The sequence below is a fragment of the Idiotropiscis lumnitzeri genome, chromosome 20, assembly GCF_059441095.1.
Source record: "Idiotropiscis lumnitzeri isolate Australia: NSW breed Sydney's pygmy pipehorse chromosome 20, RoL_Ilum_1.0, whole genome shotgun sequence".
NCBI classification, from domain to species: domain Eukaryota; kingdom Metazoa; phylum Chordata; class Actinopteri; order Syngnathiformes; family Syngnathidae; genus Idiotropiscis; species Idiotropiscis lumnitzeri.
The window spans coordinates 11,280,046-11,293,680 of NC_142410.1; the positions used below are offsets into that span (position 1 = coordinate 11,280,046).

Sequence of the window (13,635 nt, forward strand, 5' to 3'; positions counted from 1 at the left end):
TGCAGTCGAGGCACCGTTGCATCGCTTTTTTGAGATGAGCACAGCTTTAAAGTAGGACCTACAGATGAGGCTGGATGAGTCTCAGTAAGTGCATGTGAATTCTGCCATTCAGAAATTATTTTCAGAAGAGCATGTCGTGCAAACGATACTGAAATACTGGATCGTTGCATTCTAAAGTGCCCCCCTCCCCCCCAAAAAAAACACCTGTAAAGCTTATAGTGCATTTTCGGTTCATCCTGAAATTCCACTTGAAAGCAAAATACCCTTAACCATTTGTCGGTAGCAAAATTTAAAAAAAAAAAAAAAGGAGCCGAAGCGGCCAGACACGTGAGGTGTTAGATGCTTTTCTTAAAATTCCAAAGCAAATAGTCTTGTTGTTTCTTTTGACTGCATTTGTGTCTTACTGTACATGTGGTTGGCACAGAGGGGAAATAAATAGAGACAATGGGGGGAGGGGGGGTGGGGGGGAGCTTGGGGGCTGGGGAAGGTCAGAAGAGTCCACCAGGTCAGGGACCGGATGTTGGGTACAGAGCGCGCCGGGTTGTTGCGCGCAGTAAGTGGGACGCCGTGCAGGCGGCGCTCGTAGTCCGGTCCACCCGCACCCGCACCCCCCTGTTCACTTGCACGTGTGCACGTCGTAAACGCGCACGCACTCCTGGCAGCTGACGTAGCAGCACCAGTGGAAGATGCAGTGGCACTTCTCCTTGCGCTTCTCAGTCCGGGTGTTGTGCCCGCGGCCGCAGCAGAGCAGGTCGCAGCCCTCGATGCCGTGCGACGACACGTTGCAGGCGCGGTCTCGCGTCCCGAAGGAGCCCGTCTCCTGGTTGGGCTCGCAGAAGTTTGGCGAGCCCTCGTAGTAGACCAGGTCGCGCTCGGTGGGGTGCTTGAAGAAGGCGTACTTGACGCGCAGGGTCTCCACCCAGCCGCGGGACTCCCGGTGCTTCTCCACCACCATCTCGGAGGCGCTGTCGTACTTGTCCTTCAGGTAGTCGCCCAGCATGCGGAAGTCGGGCTGCGCCCACCAGCACGTCTTCACCTCGCAGCTCCCCGACAGGCCGTGACACTTGCAGCGCAGATGCATGTGGTCCAAGATGGTCTGGGCGACACACAACACCACATTGTTCAAACGTCAATAAGACGCTGGAAGAGAGATGGAATCCGAGATCGAAAGATTCCAAAGCCTGCGGTCATGCATTCTTGACACTCGCAGACAAAAAGTTTCATCAGCGGATTCACTCGTAGTGGGGAGTAACCACATACAAATACTTTTTTACTCTACTTAATTCCATTTTGGAGTTACCTTTTGTCTTGAAACTATTTTGTGTGCGCAGTTTTGTTTTTTTGGTTGTGCCAAGTTATCAAAACCGGTTGGGTTTTATTTCAAATTGTCAGTAAAAATTCATTTTTGCGTTTCAGTCTCTTGACTGTAAGTCTCCCACATTTGACTTACTTGATACTGACTAATGTCTGCGGTTGGGTGGGATAGTTCCTGTTCAATTACCGTATTTTCCAGACCAAATGCTGCGACTTTTTTCCTCGATTTTGAACCATGCGCCTAATACAACGGTGTGGCTTTTCTATGGATTTTTATTTCACCAGTAGGGGGCGCTCTATAGTTCAGAAAATACGCTAAATAAATCTCGATTTTATTATGATTTTTTTTCCCCCATGAGCGAAGTTTTTGCTGTATTAAAAGCCACTATTTGTAAAGTACAGTAGACGAGTGGTTTTCTTGGGTTAAGCGAAAATAATGGGAGTCAGACAACAGTGATTCTTAACAACAATGCCGTGTGAGCTCATCAGGTGTGCTTTTGCTCTATAAAGTCATCTTGAAGCCTATCCAGCTCCCCCTAGATATTATTTACAGTAAGTAGTTTTAACTCGACTCTGTAAAGGAGACTTTTTGACGCAGCTGCAAAGTACAGCTGCTAATTTGTTGCTCACATCATCAGTGAGCTGCCCCAAGGCGCCTACCGCCTTTCTCATTCTTTCATTCTATATTTAAAAAAAAAACAAAAAAATCCCCTACGCCTCAGCATCCCACTAGAGCACGGACAGGTGAAATGAAACCGGCGGTCTTGAGGTGCCCCGGGCTCCAAACAAAGGCAGCGTGAGCATGGCCAGGTGGCGGACCCTGCCGGCTTGTTCCCGTGTGGTCCCGGCCAGCCGCTAATGCGAAAACTCCCAACTTTCACCCTGGAGTCATGCAGCTGACTTGACAGTCAGGGAATTTTTGCTGTGGGTGTGTTGTGTGTGTGGCCAAGTGTTGGTAAAAGCGCTCAAACAGACACATGGCAAAAAGAAAGCGTCGATCATCTTATTGATGTTCTTATCACGGAAGGAATTTCCCCTCCTTAATACTGTTTGATTACCGGCAGACCCCAGTCACATGCTTGAAGCGATATTCTGGAGGATTTACCGTGCGTCCCGCTTCGTTATTGTGCCGGTTCATGGCCGAGCGGGCGTCCGGTCGGTTCTCCCGGGCGTCTGCGAACTCCCGGGACACCAGCACGCCGAACTCGGCGTCCTCGCTGCAGCCGCCCCACTTCCAGCCCTCCCCGGGCGGTCCCTTGTGGTGGGAGTCGCAGCCGCACATGGTGGACGTCCCCTCGGCGCAGGAGCGCGTCACGGCGAAGGCGACGCCGGCCGAGGCGATGGCGTGGACAAACGCTGACTCTCTGGTTGCTGCGGGAGACGGAGGCCCGGGGGGGAGAGAAGCGAGAGAGTGTGTCAATCGTGTTAAACATGGTCAAGAGCAAACGTGAGCTGTGCCAACATCCAGACGCTGCTTTTCAAAGTGCTTCCCTTCAACGCAACTCGGGACAAAGAGGACGCTCATTTGAAGATCCTACTTGAAATCATGACAATGTTCTGCCGCCACATTGTGTTTTTTCCGTTTTAGGAACGAAACGCTGTCGTAAACCGAGGACACCCCCCCACCTCAAATGTTCAACTGAAATGTCACCTGTTTCTGTTTGGAGTGGCGAGTGGCACGTAAGTCACTCGGAGTGGATCGTTAACGAGACCTCCTTTGGGATGCGGGCGGACCTTCCCTCCACATCCCGCGAGATGATAAAGGACAGTAAACACTTTGTTTACTGCGGACTCCCAGGAAAAGCCGCGTCCCTGCAGTGACATCAGCCCTTTGTGGCGGTGTCAGGAGGGGCCTTAGCGCTCGGTGGGATCTCATGACCTCCTGTCATCCCTGAGGTGTGCTGCTTTGCATCTGGATAGTGTTTCAGGAATGTTGTCACCCCGCTCCCCCCTCCCCCGCCATCCCTTACCCCGTCCCTGTTTAGTGCCCAAGGCTTTCAGGTGAAATCTAGCAGCACGTTCGGCCGTTTTCTTTGCCGATGCCCCCCCCGCCCCCTTTGAAGGCAGCCGCTCTTTATGTAAGACGATCCCATTGTTTCATAATCGTAGCACACTTGTTGTCTGCGGCTCTGCCATTACGCACCGCCGGCTCTTGCACAAATGTGAATACATGCTGATACGCTGGGGCGGGCGCTGGGGTGCCTGGTTTACTCAGGTAGAGCCAGAAATTCCAAGACGATGAGTCCACCGCTCACTTGGGATGTTTATTCGTCAAGATGTTGCTGGTTTGACTGCTCGGTGGGGAGATCCAGGAGTGGTTAGTAAATAATAATATTAATAATAATATTCCCTTTATTAGTCCCACAATGGGGAAATTCGAGATTCGAACCCAGGTCTCCTGGGGAGACTGGGTCCTGAACGCGGCGCCTTAGACCACTCGGCCATCCTGGCAACGAGACTGACGTGCAAGCCGTTGAGGTCTGCGAAATATTATTAAGTGATTTTCAAACCTAACTAGGATGCCACTCAAAGAGATTACATTTTTAATTTTTCGTTAATTTTTCTTCATCAACCTTTGATTTTAATAACATAATATTGCAAAAATCAATACGTTCAGTAAAATGACACCAGAACCCAAACACACATGATCTTGTCCAATTAGCATGATGCTAATTATCAATCAGCTCAGCGGTCCCTGCTGATTTCGAACCGGGTCATCCCGGACGAGCCTTGCAAGTGGCGGCTTGTCGGTTTCGGCTAACGCCGCTGCGCCGTCTACCTGCCGGGCTCGTCAATTCGCCGGACTTTCCCATGTGTCACACTGCGTTAACCTCACAGAGCGCCAACGACTCGCGCCCCCACCCCCTCGCTCTGCCCCGCACTGGCATTCCCTCGACTCTCCTAACCAAGCCCACTCCCCACTTCTGAAATCGCCGGTAGCCCCGCCGTAGGGCTCCGACCTCCCCAGTCCAGCTCGGTTCGTCCGAGGCTCGGTCGCCGCCTCACCCCTGGTTTTTGAAGAGCACACCCGGGCCAGGTCGGGAGAGATCCCCTTTCAGCCTGTTCATGACAGAGTCAAAAGGGCGTGTGAACGGGGCGTCCGTGGGAGCCGGACTGTGTGAGGCCAACAGCAGCCTTCATGCACAGTAGGGGTTGAGCGGAGCCCCCCGGCCCTTTTCTATTGCCTGTAATCTCATTTGGCCTCCCCTCTCCTTTTGAGTTGACGGAGGCGCTTGGACTGCTTACGCTGCCCACATTCATTTGCCTGCGACACACACACACATACACACACACACACACACGCTGATTCTTTTTCCAATCAGCAGCAACACAAGCGTCTACCTTCCCAACCACCGACTGCGAGGCCTCATCCCACTGTCGCCTTCACCGGAGGTATCCCGACCATTAATATTCCGCCCGTGAGCCACCTGATGAATGTGTGCAGTGTTTCAGCGCCACTTGACGGATAGATGCGCTGCGCTGACCCTCTTAAACGCGGCGGACTGTAAAGGGGCTATCGGTGTCGACGACAAACGCGGATACAAGCGGAATGTGTCGGTGCTTGTGTCTGCGCCGGCTGCAGCCAGGAAAGGTGTCTATTATTGTAATTGCCCCAGTTAGTGTTTTGGCAGCCGAAGTACAAGCAACCCTGCGCCTCGGGCTGCAAACTGTTCTCTGCTACATGTGGAGGTTCTGTAACGGCTTGCAGTCGCCTTTCTGAACCCGCCAAACATGAGTCATCCCGCAGTGATGCAAACACGGAAGGCCGGCGTACCTTTATCCAGCACGGGGCCGAAGATGGCTAAGTTGTCCTTGATGGTGGTGCAGTTCCAGCGGCGCCCGCGGAACTGGTGCTGGCACTCCTGGATGCCCAGTTTGACTCCCTCGGCCACGCTGGGCATGATCTCGATGTAGTTGCGGCAGAAACGGAGCTGCTTGGGCACCAGGCCCGGGATGGAGCCGCACAGGATGGGTTGGGAGCCCAACGATGAATACTGCTGCCCCAGGGCCAGCGACCTGGGGGGGGGGGGGGCAGCAACAACGGCAGTCAGCATCTCGGGGAAACACCGACATACGTGCATATAAAGTTACCACACTTTGTAGCGTTACAAAGCTGAGACGCTCCAGTAAGTTTCATTTGAAGTCGAATTCTTGGACAAGACTTTTAGCTGAGTCTTTGACTTGCTCTTCCTCCACAAGAATTTTAAGACAGTGTTTGTTTAAAGTGTTTGTGATCCACAAGTTGTAAGTCGCCAGTGTCCAGTCCAAAGTCGGGAGTCATTCACTTGTTCAGCAACATTTTAGACATTGGGAGTCAGAAATCTTGAATTGAGTTCACGTAAAGTCTTGGACTTCTTTTTGATCTGCAACTTCAAGGCTCTGGTGTCATGTCCTCAGTCTGGTCTTTCGCATCGAGTCGTTACTTCCTCATTTACAAGACTTTCAAGAAGTAGGCGTCGATAGAGTCGAAGGTCTTGAACTTAATTAACTTTAAGCGTCGAAGCTCTTCCTTCACAACACCTTTGAGTCGAGAGTCTCAAACATCTTTAACGTCACCATCAAGTTAGAACCGAAGCGCAGCGACCGGCAAGTCGCCGGAAATCAGGTGAGTCGATTAGATTCCACCTCCTTTGAATAAATGAATGAATTAAATCTGTGCCGGATCAAGTCGGAAATCAAGTGTAATCCTGTTGCTTCTTTGCTTTTTATTCCGCACAAATTCCGCCCTGGCAGTTTGTGTCCTCCATGAACTTCCTCCATTCCCGATCACGGTGACGTGCCGAGGGGGCGGGGAGGCTCTCTGGATGGAAACCTGCGGCGCCGCAACGGCAGACTCGCTCAGCGCAACCGTTCACCGTGAGTCACTTAAGTCCTCAACACTTATTTCTTGGGGGGCCGAGGGGATGCCGCTCAATCAATCAGTCGCGGGTTGGACTTGAGTCTTTTGGAGTTGTCCGTAATCTTAATTGACATCCATCAGATCATAGCACCACTCAGAATGCCCTCTGACCCCCGCCGGGCGCAACCCAATCAGACCGATGAGCGTGCTGCAGCCTCCCCGACAGACGTCTACGACAATACTTTATTTACACTAGACGGTGCATTTCAAAAACACACCAAATGTGAGAGCTGCTGTCTACCTCAGCTCATGCCCAGATGCTCACGCGTAGAATTGCCCACATAAACTTAACCACTTAAATATCATTTCCAACACATCGTGTAACATTTTCCTGACAGATGTGTAAGCTCTGCACTGTTGTCGAGCTCTACAGTAACGAGAGCTTGAGATTTTTTATAGCTACTCACAGAATGAAATTTCCCCGACAACCCTGGCTAAACCCAGAATTACTAAAAATAAATCATCAAAGTCATGTTAAAGTACTTTTTTTGATACTTCCTTGACAACAATTAGTACTCTCCTAATAGCCAGAGCTTTCGTAGCAATTTAGGGCGCAAAATATTTTCCGATGTGACTTTGGACGTCGTGTCACTCCGCAGGGCGGATGAGGAATGAATCTCAGCCCCGAGGGGCTGAGAGTGGAATCAAGCTAGCACGTAGACCGTGCCGGTCCCGCCTTCCTTCCTGCTTTTCCTGGCTTCTCGTAAGCCGTGAGCAACATGTCCCGACCGGGTCGACGAACGGCAGACCGCCACGGAGGCAGCCAGCCATCCGGGGGAATCTGCTGCAGGCGCTGGGACAAGCGGCAAAGAGCGGCGGTGGCGGCGGCAGCGGCCAACTGCAGGCTTTGGCAGGTGCGTGCCCCGGCAAGTCGCGCGTGGGGCCTCTTTTGGCCCCGGGGGGTTTTACAACCTGGTTGGGGGTTTTCGATCTAAGTGGGCCCATGTGGGAGTACAGTAGCACTTGAACGTAACGCTCTAATGCAATCACTTCTTTACTCTTTGAATCAATTTGAAATGAGTTGAGTAGAAAATAAAACTTTATTGTAAAATAAATAGGATTTTTCAAAAAAATAATCATTCAAGAGAATGTCGATAATCAGTTTAGTCGTACATTTGGGTGTTGGTGTGGCTTTATTCTGGCGTGGCCTAGCGAGCGCCATTTTGTTTGGGGTCGCAAAAGCTTTCGTTTTTTTAATTTTTATTTTTTGGCACAATCCAGTGCAACTTGTGGTACAAATAGAGTGCTTTCGTAAGTAGGAGTACAGAAATGATTGCAAGACTCCCTGATGGCAAAATTTAGCAAAACATTGCTAGCCTGCTAGCTAACGTCAGCTCGCCAGCGCGCTCGCTATCCGTTGCACCTTCAAAGCAGCCAATCGGTTCCGGAAATCTAAAAGTCAACGCATTAGCCAGCCCCTCAAAGATCATGTTTACGCCGTCGAAATTTCCACCATGTATATTTCCGAATCACTTGACTAGTTGAAATGTCATTTTTTGCCCCGTGTTGGCTCTCCTTTTCATTCAAGTTCAAGCTACAATTTTCATCAAATGGGTTTGTTTACGAGTGGTGAATGTTGAAAAGATCTCGAGTTTGCCTTTGGATTAATAAGCACTTCATGGAAGCAAGTTCACTGTAGCTTCTGCTCTTATTGTGAAACTTTATTCCCAGTTTAAAAAACAAAACAAAACTGCAGGGCCAGCATACTCAAAGCGATAAGCGTGTTTTCACCCTCCAGGCTAAAAAGCAACCGGGGGACTGTTTCAGATGTCGCTACTTCCCCGAAACAAGAACATCATCTCGGGAGTGTGTTGACAAAGGTGACCTTTTGATTGGAATGACGGCAAAGAAATCGATGGAAAATGTGTTTGCTCGTGAATAAGTCAGGCTAGCATATGCTACGTTGAGCCCGGAGTGTCGCTTCCCAAGCGGCGTTGGGGACGTCATTTGCGTTCGACTCCAACGCCGACGCATAAGCGTGTGTTTGTCACATTCGGCCGCGGGCGGGTCCTCGGCAGAGCCGCGCTGCCGTCGTGTTGTTGTTGTCGCCGAATCCCTCAAGAAGGTCCGCGGAGAGCCGCCGACGGCGGGGAGCGACGAAGTGGGCCACGGATGGTTGCCGGCTTTTCCCGAGGACGGGACTTTTTCTTCGTGTTGACGACTTCTTCTCTGGCACACTTTTGATTTGTAGTCCAACAGCTTCCGGCTGATCAGATAAAAAATGACAGGACCATTGAAAGATGTTCCAACCTGTCGGGAGTTCCACAGAGCTCATCCCGCCGCTGCCAGAGTGCAGCGTTGGGACGACGACGCCCTGCAGTCACGAGAAGGAAGATGAACGCGACGTCAACTTGCAAACTCTCCGCCGAGACCATCAGACGCATTTAGGACGGATTTACGAAAGGCGCTCGCGCGAACGCGCGCGGGAGCTGATTGAGATCCGGATCCGTGACACCAAAAGACGAAGCGAGCAGTGTTGAACGTTTTTCAGTGAAACGTGCGCACAACAAACACGGCCACTGTTGCGTGGTTACAAGCTGGTCGTCCCTCAGGATAGAATGGCAAACGCCAAGTGGAATCACTTCAGAGAGTTTCACTTTAGTCAGCAAAGTATTCCATGCCGCGGGGCCATCAAAGCTAAAAAGTTTTTTTTTTTTTTTTTTTGCAAACTCACGCCTTCGTGAGTGTCGTGCACCAACGCGAGGCGTAGCAACGGCTTTGTTTTCTCGCATACCTGCGTGTACTCGCAGAAGGAGAGTTTTTATGCAACTCGCAATTTTGGGCGAGGTGACAATCTCGGTGCCGATCGGCAAACTGGAGACATTCGGATGTTGCCCTCGTTTTAAGGACGTCATCCCAGTGTCCAAAACAGGGCAAGCTTTCCCGACTTGCTCGTAGGTGGCTAAAATGTTGAAAATGGAAATGTTTTTTTTTTTTTTTTTTTTTAGAAAGCATTTCTCCGTTGCTTGCATGATCTTTGAGGCGTGCTTTTTAAATTTTTTTTTTTTTTTTATGCGATTTTGTTGGCTCCGCTCTCCAAATGTCAGCACCAATCCGTCCGACGCAAATCAAAACTCGCACGAGAGCGTCTGGAATCTTCAGGTGTGCTTCTGGAATTTGTTTGTGATGATGAGAATTTAGACATGGCGCCTTTTAAACATATGAAGACACACGACGTGCTGCTGGCGTGCGTCGTTGCTCGCATGTTGTGAATCGTCGCATGCTTGAAATGCTCACGTGCGTCTTTTTTGTGACCATCAACGAAATGAAACTTTTGGGCCGCGCTTGACCGGGTCACGATGAATTCGTCGCACCTTCAGCCGCGCATGTGACCTCGTGTGTCTTAGCTCCTAATGAACGCGCTCGCAGGTGAGATGGGCCAGCTAATGAAGACTTTAAATGTTGCATGTGTGCTCGGTCCTAATGAGTTTGTAGCCTCCGGGCCTCCGAGGTTTCCCTTTGTGGAACCGGTCCGGCCTGTGTTTTAGTGCCGCTAATCGCCATGCGCGCTTGGAGGTGGGAGTTGGAGGGGAGGGGTGATTGCGAGTGGGGGTCTACTTTGTCATTTCCTACATGAGCGCTGTGCATCTGCTTTGATGACGGGCCAGATTACGCCTGCTTTGAAATTGTGCTCGCTCTCTTTGCGGCTTCACGTTGACGTCGTCCCGAAAGATCATTTCACTCGGCTGCGTGAAAGTTGGTCGGCATGTCGATCACGAGTAGACCCGCTAAAAAAGTTTGATTTTTGCGACTGGCAGCGACGTTTGTGTCAGAAGCGCACCTGCCTGTCCAAAGACTATTTTGCCACAAGCCTCAAATGAACTTTAACCCCCAGCCCTCCACCTCTCAGGAACGTTCCTGTCCTCTCGTTCACCGCACGTCTGCGAATAGAAGCGCGACTTCCTCCATCCTTTCACACGGAGCGGTCGCACTAGGAATCATTTAAAGTGATCCCTCTGAATTTTTTTTTTTTTTTTGGGAGGGGGGGTGAGGGGACTGTCAGATAATGACATTCCTGAGACCCGGAGATGGACTCTTCAGCTCCATTTAAGCTGCTTTGGGTCACACTGGAGAGGTGTGTGTGTGTGTGTGTGTGTGTGTGTGTGTGTGAACCTCCTTGGCTTTGCCTTCAGATCTCAGGACAACAAGTGACCCCTCAATTCTGATTTTGAGCCAAAGCAACCTTTTTGCCACGTCATTCTTATCACTTTTCAATACAAAAATTCTTCCTCTACCAGGATCATAATGTTCTGGGGATTTTTCTTCCGCTTTTTGGGGGCCTGCACGTGCCCAAAAACTCAAACAGTACACCTCCTGGGAAGTTAGATAAAATGTAAACTTTTCAACGATCCACATGAAATTTTGTGAATATGGATGTCTTAAATTGAACAGATTTAACCATTTTGAGCTTCAAAAAAACATTGTACTGAGCAGAAAGAAAATGCGTTGGCATGTCTATCCCAAAGAGACCCACAAAAAAAGGTCATACTCAAAAAAAAAAAAATCTGCTGCGTTGCTTTGAAGCTGCCATTTTTGGGGGTCCTTCAATTTCGTGGAGCTCGTGAATCCAGCCTCTCTACATGAAAGTTGGTTATCACGAGTAGACCACAAAAAAACTATATAAAAAAAAATCCATTGGTCACGAATTCCGTTTCACTTGGCTAAACAAAAGTTTGTGGGCATCTCTAACTTGCAATGCTCAGAAATACTCTTGAGAGTGAAAGTGCCATTTCCACGCTTCAATGTTTTTAGAGCTTGCTAGAAAACACATTTGCAAGGCCCTGGAGCTTCTCATCATGAAGAGATGATTTTTGTTTTGTTGTGAACGTCAACATGACGCTCCAACAGCACTCTCGTTTCCCCGCAGCATTACTTGAATTGAAATTTACGAGACTAATTGACTCTCTAAATCCTCCCGAATAGCTTGTGTCCAGTATGTGCATCTCAGTGCTCCCTCACAATTTACGTTCCCTCCGTCTGTCCCGCCGGGCTCGTCACTGAACTCGTTTGACGTTCAGGAGAGAAAGCGGGGCCTTCGCGACAGCCATTCCTCAGCACCTGCGTCGTCACCTGAAGCCACGGCGCTAAAAAATTCGCTTTTGATTCAGCCCCAATCAAAGGCCACCACGCGCTTTGTTCGCCACGGGGAACACGACGCCGTCGTCACGTCAAGCTCCTCGAAGGCGCAAAAAAGAGAAAAATGTCAAAAATGAGCCCGTTTGTGGCTCGTGCGCGGTGGTCCTCGCCGCAGCCAGCAGTGGGCGTGCAGGCCTCGCAAAGCGCTTGGCGCTCGCCGCCGCGCTAAATGGAAGCAGAAGAGCGCGCTGGCGCTGCGCGGCGGGCCACATGCTCGTTTGGGCTACCGAACGCGTAGTAGCGTTGACATGCGGCGCAGACGCTGCCAAGATGGCTTTTGTCACGCACAAGCACGCATATGCATCACGTACGTAAGTGAAACTTTCAAATCACTCAAAAGTTCACCAGAATGTTGCAGTCACTCGTACGGAGGTGACAACTTGGAAAACGTAACAAAGAATTCCACTGCCAAATTATGTTGGCATGGAAACAAATTTTTGTCCTGACGAAAAGCCATTTTTGAGTTTTTCTTAGAAGAAACTATGACTTTGTTCTTGTAACCTGACAACTTTTTGCTTCTTGAAAATTGCAACATAAAAATTTTTTTTTTATTTTTTTTGCAAAATAGTATTTTTATAAATTAATTAATTTTATTTTAGCTCAATATGACTCATGAAATTCAACATAAAACGAGAAAATGATTTCCGGCTTTCAAATTTGGTTTAATTGAATTCTGCTTCTCTGGAATTTTTTTGTGGAATTGAGTTTGTATCTTCTTCAAAAAGAAGTTTGACTTTGTTTCTTTGTGCCTTTCTGGAATTTCTCTCATAATTGAGTTGACTTGTCGTCTTGAATTTGGACTTCATTTCTTGTACACTTCCTGTTTTTTATGGGATTCCGACTCCCATATTTTTGTGAAATGACATCCAAAATCAATGCCATCAACCCGTCAACCATTTTCAAACGCATTTAATTCCCCCCTTAAAATCCGACCCCTCAATTCCAGCTAATTCATCAACTAGGGAGGCCTTTAGCATTTTTTTCTCCCCCCGAGCGGCGCACGCGTCGTCGGGGCTTGCCGGTCGTGTCGCGGCGTACTCACCACCAGATGGGATAGCCTCCGAGCACCCGCGAGCCGCACAGCCACACGCACGCCAAATATCCAATCAGGTACAAATCCATGAGGCCAGCCTGCTTGGAGGGTTGAACGCATAGAAGCTCCACTTTCCCACAAGAATTTGGGCAAATGGGGGGGAATTCAATTGAAAATGTCGAAAAGAAGAAGAAGAAGAAGCGTCCTGTTGTTCGCGTCGGGCCAGGAAAAGTGTGTGAGGTTCCTGGTGGGTGCCAGAAAGAAAAGTGAGTGACGCTCCTCTCCTTCCTTCCTTCCCTCCCTCTCTTCTTCGCCTTCTTCTTTCCCAAAGGTAGATGTCTTCCTCTCGCTGCACTTTTTCCTCCCTGAGGATGCCTCATCCACAGGCCCAATATTAAATGGGAGGGAGGGGTGGGGGCGGGAGGTGTGGGGGGGCGGGGGGGTCTGGAGATGTCAGCTGGCAAGCCAATCACAGGAGATGGCCTTAGGTTACGAAAAAAAAAAAAATTATTATTCCTTCCCATCTGTCAATCACCCCCCCCCCCCCCACCCCACCACATCCCCGACCCATCCTCCAGTCGTGTGCAGCGAGGGCGGGACGCATGGAGAAGGTAACTTGTTTCCAGCCCCCCATCCCCGAAAAAAAAAAAAAAATGTTGAGGAGGTTGCGGCTTGACTAATTGATCCGGATATCGGTCGGCGAGCGCATGTCGCCGCACGCCGCCGAGCAGGGGCGGTCGGGTGGGAGGACGTATACAGTGCATTTTCCAAATTGTTGCCCGCCCGCCCCAGCGGGGGGAGCGCATAAAAGGGGCCACAATAAAGCCATAAAGTGCGACGGTGCTGCGGCCCAAAGGCGACACTTTTTACATCAGCACCATTGTCATTCTGATGGGTGGAGGGAGGGGAGGGGGGCGGCGTGGAGGGAGAGTGGAGGAAGGAGGGGCGGTGGTTGGGGGGGGGGGGGGGGGGGCTTGTGATAGATGGCCCGGAGTCATTCGATTCACATACGAGGAAACTGATCAGCATGAATAGCAACAAGATAGCGAGCATCAAAGGCGAGTCGCACCACGCCAGACGACTAGACGTCCCGTCGCGCGACGAGGGGCTCTGATGATGTCACACGCTGAAAAACAAGACTTTCACCAGTTGGAGACTCCAACCGCAGTCCTGTTTTCACCAAATTCCACCTGGTCGCTATGCTTTATGATTGCAAAAACTCTAGAAATGTTCTAGTGGCGGCTTGAGAGAA

General features: G+C 50.1%; 1 protein-coding gene across 1 annotated transcript; it reads right to left on the reverse strand.

The window, feature by feature from the left end:
* Window positions 1–504: 504 nt before the first annotated feature.
* On the reverse strand, window positions 505–12,732 carry wnt3 (wingless-type MMTV integration site family, member 3). The gene is made up of 4 exons (XM_088284454.1): window positions 12,393–12,732; window positions 5,090–5,331; window positions 2,420–2,685; window positions 505–1,096 (listed from the first exon to the last, which is right to left on the reverse strand). The coding sequence occupies exons 1-4, from the start codon at window positions 12,470–12,472 to the stop codon at window positions 617–619; spliced, it is 1,068 nt and encodes a 355-aa protein (XP_088140580.1). The 5' UTR covers window positions 12,473–12,732; the 3' UTR covers window positions 505–616.
* Window positions 12,733–13,635: the final 903 nt, after the last annotated feature.

Excerpts from the sequence above, each read along its gene's own strand:
- wnt3 (XM_088284454.1), bottom strand. The coding sequence starts at position 12,472 with ATGGATTTGTACCTGATTGGATATTTGGCGTGCGTGTGGCTGTGCGGC. Across the intron at positions 5,332-12,392 it reads GGAGGCTATCCCATCTGGTG|GTCGCTGGCCCTGGGGCAGC; the intron begins GTGAGTACGCCG and ends CCCCCCCCCCAG. Across the intron at positions 2,686-5,089 it reads CGGCCCCGTGCTGGATAAAG|CAACCAGAGAGTCAGCGTTT; the intron begins GTACGCCGGCCT and ends CGTCTCCCGCAG.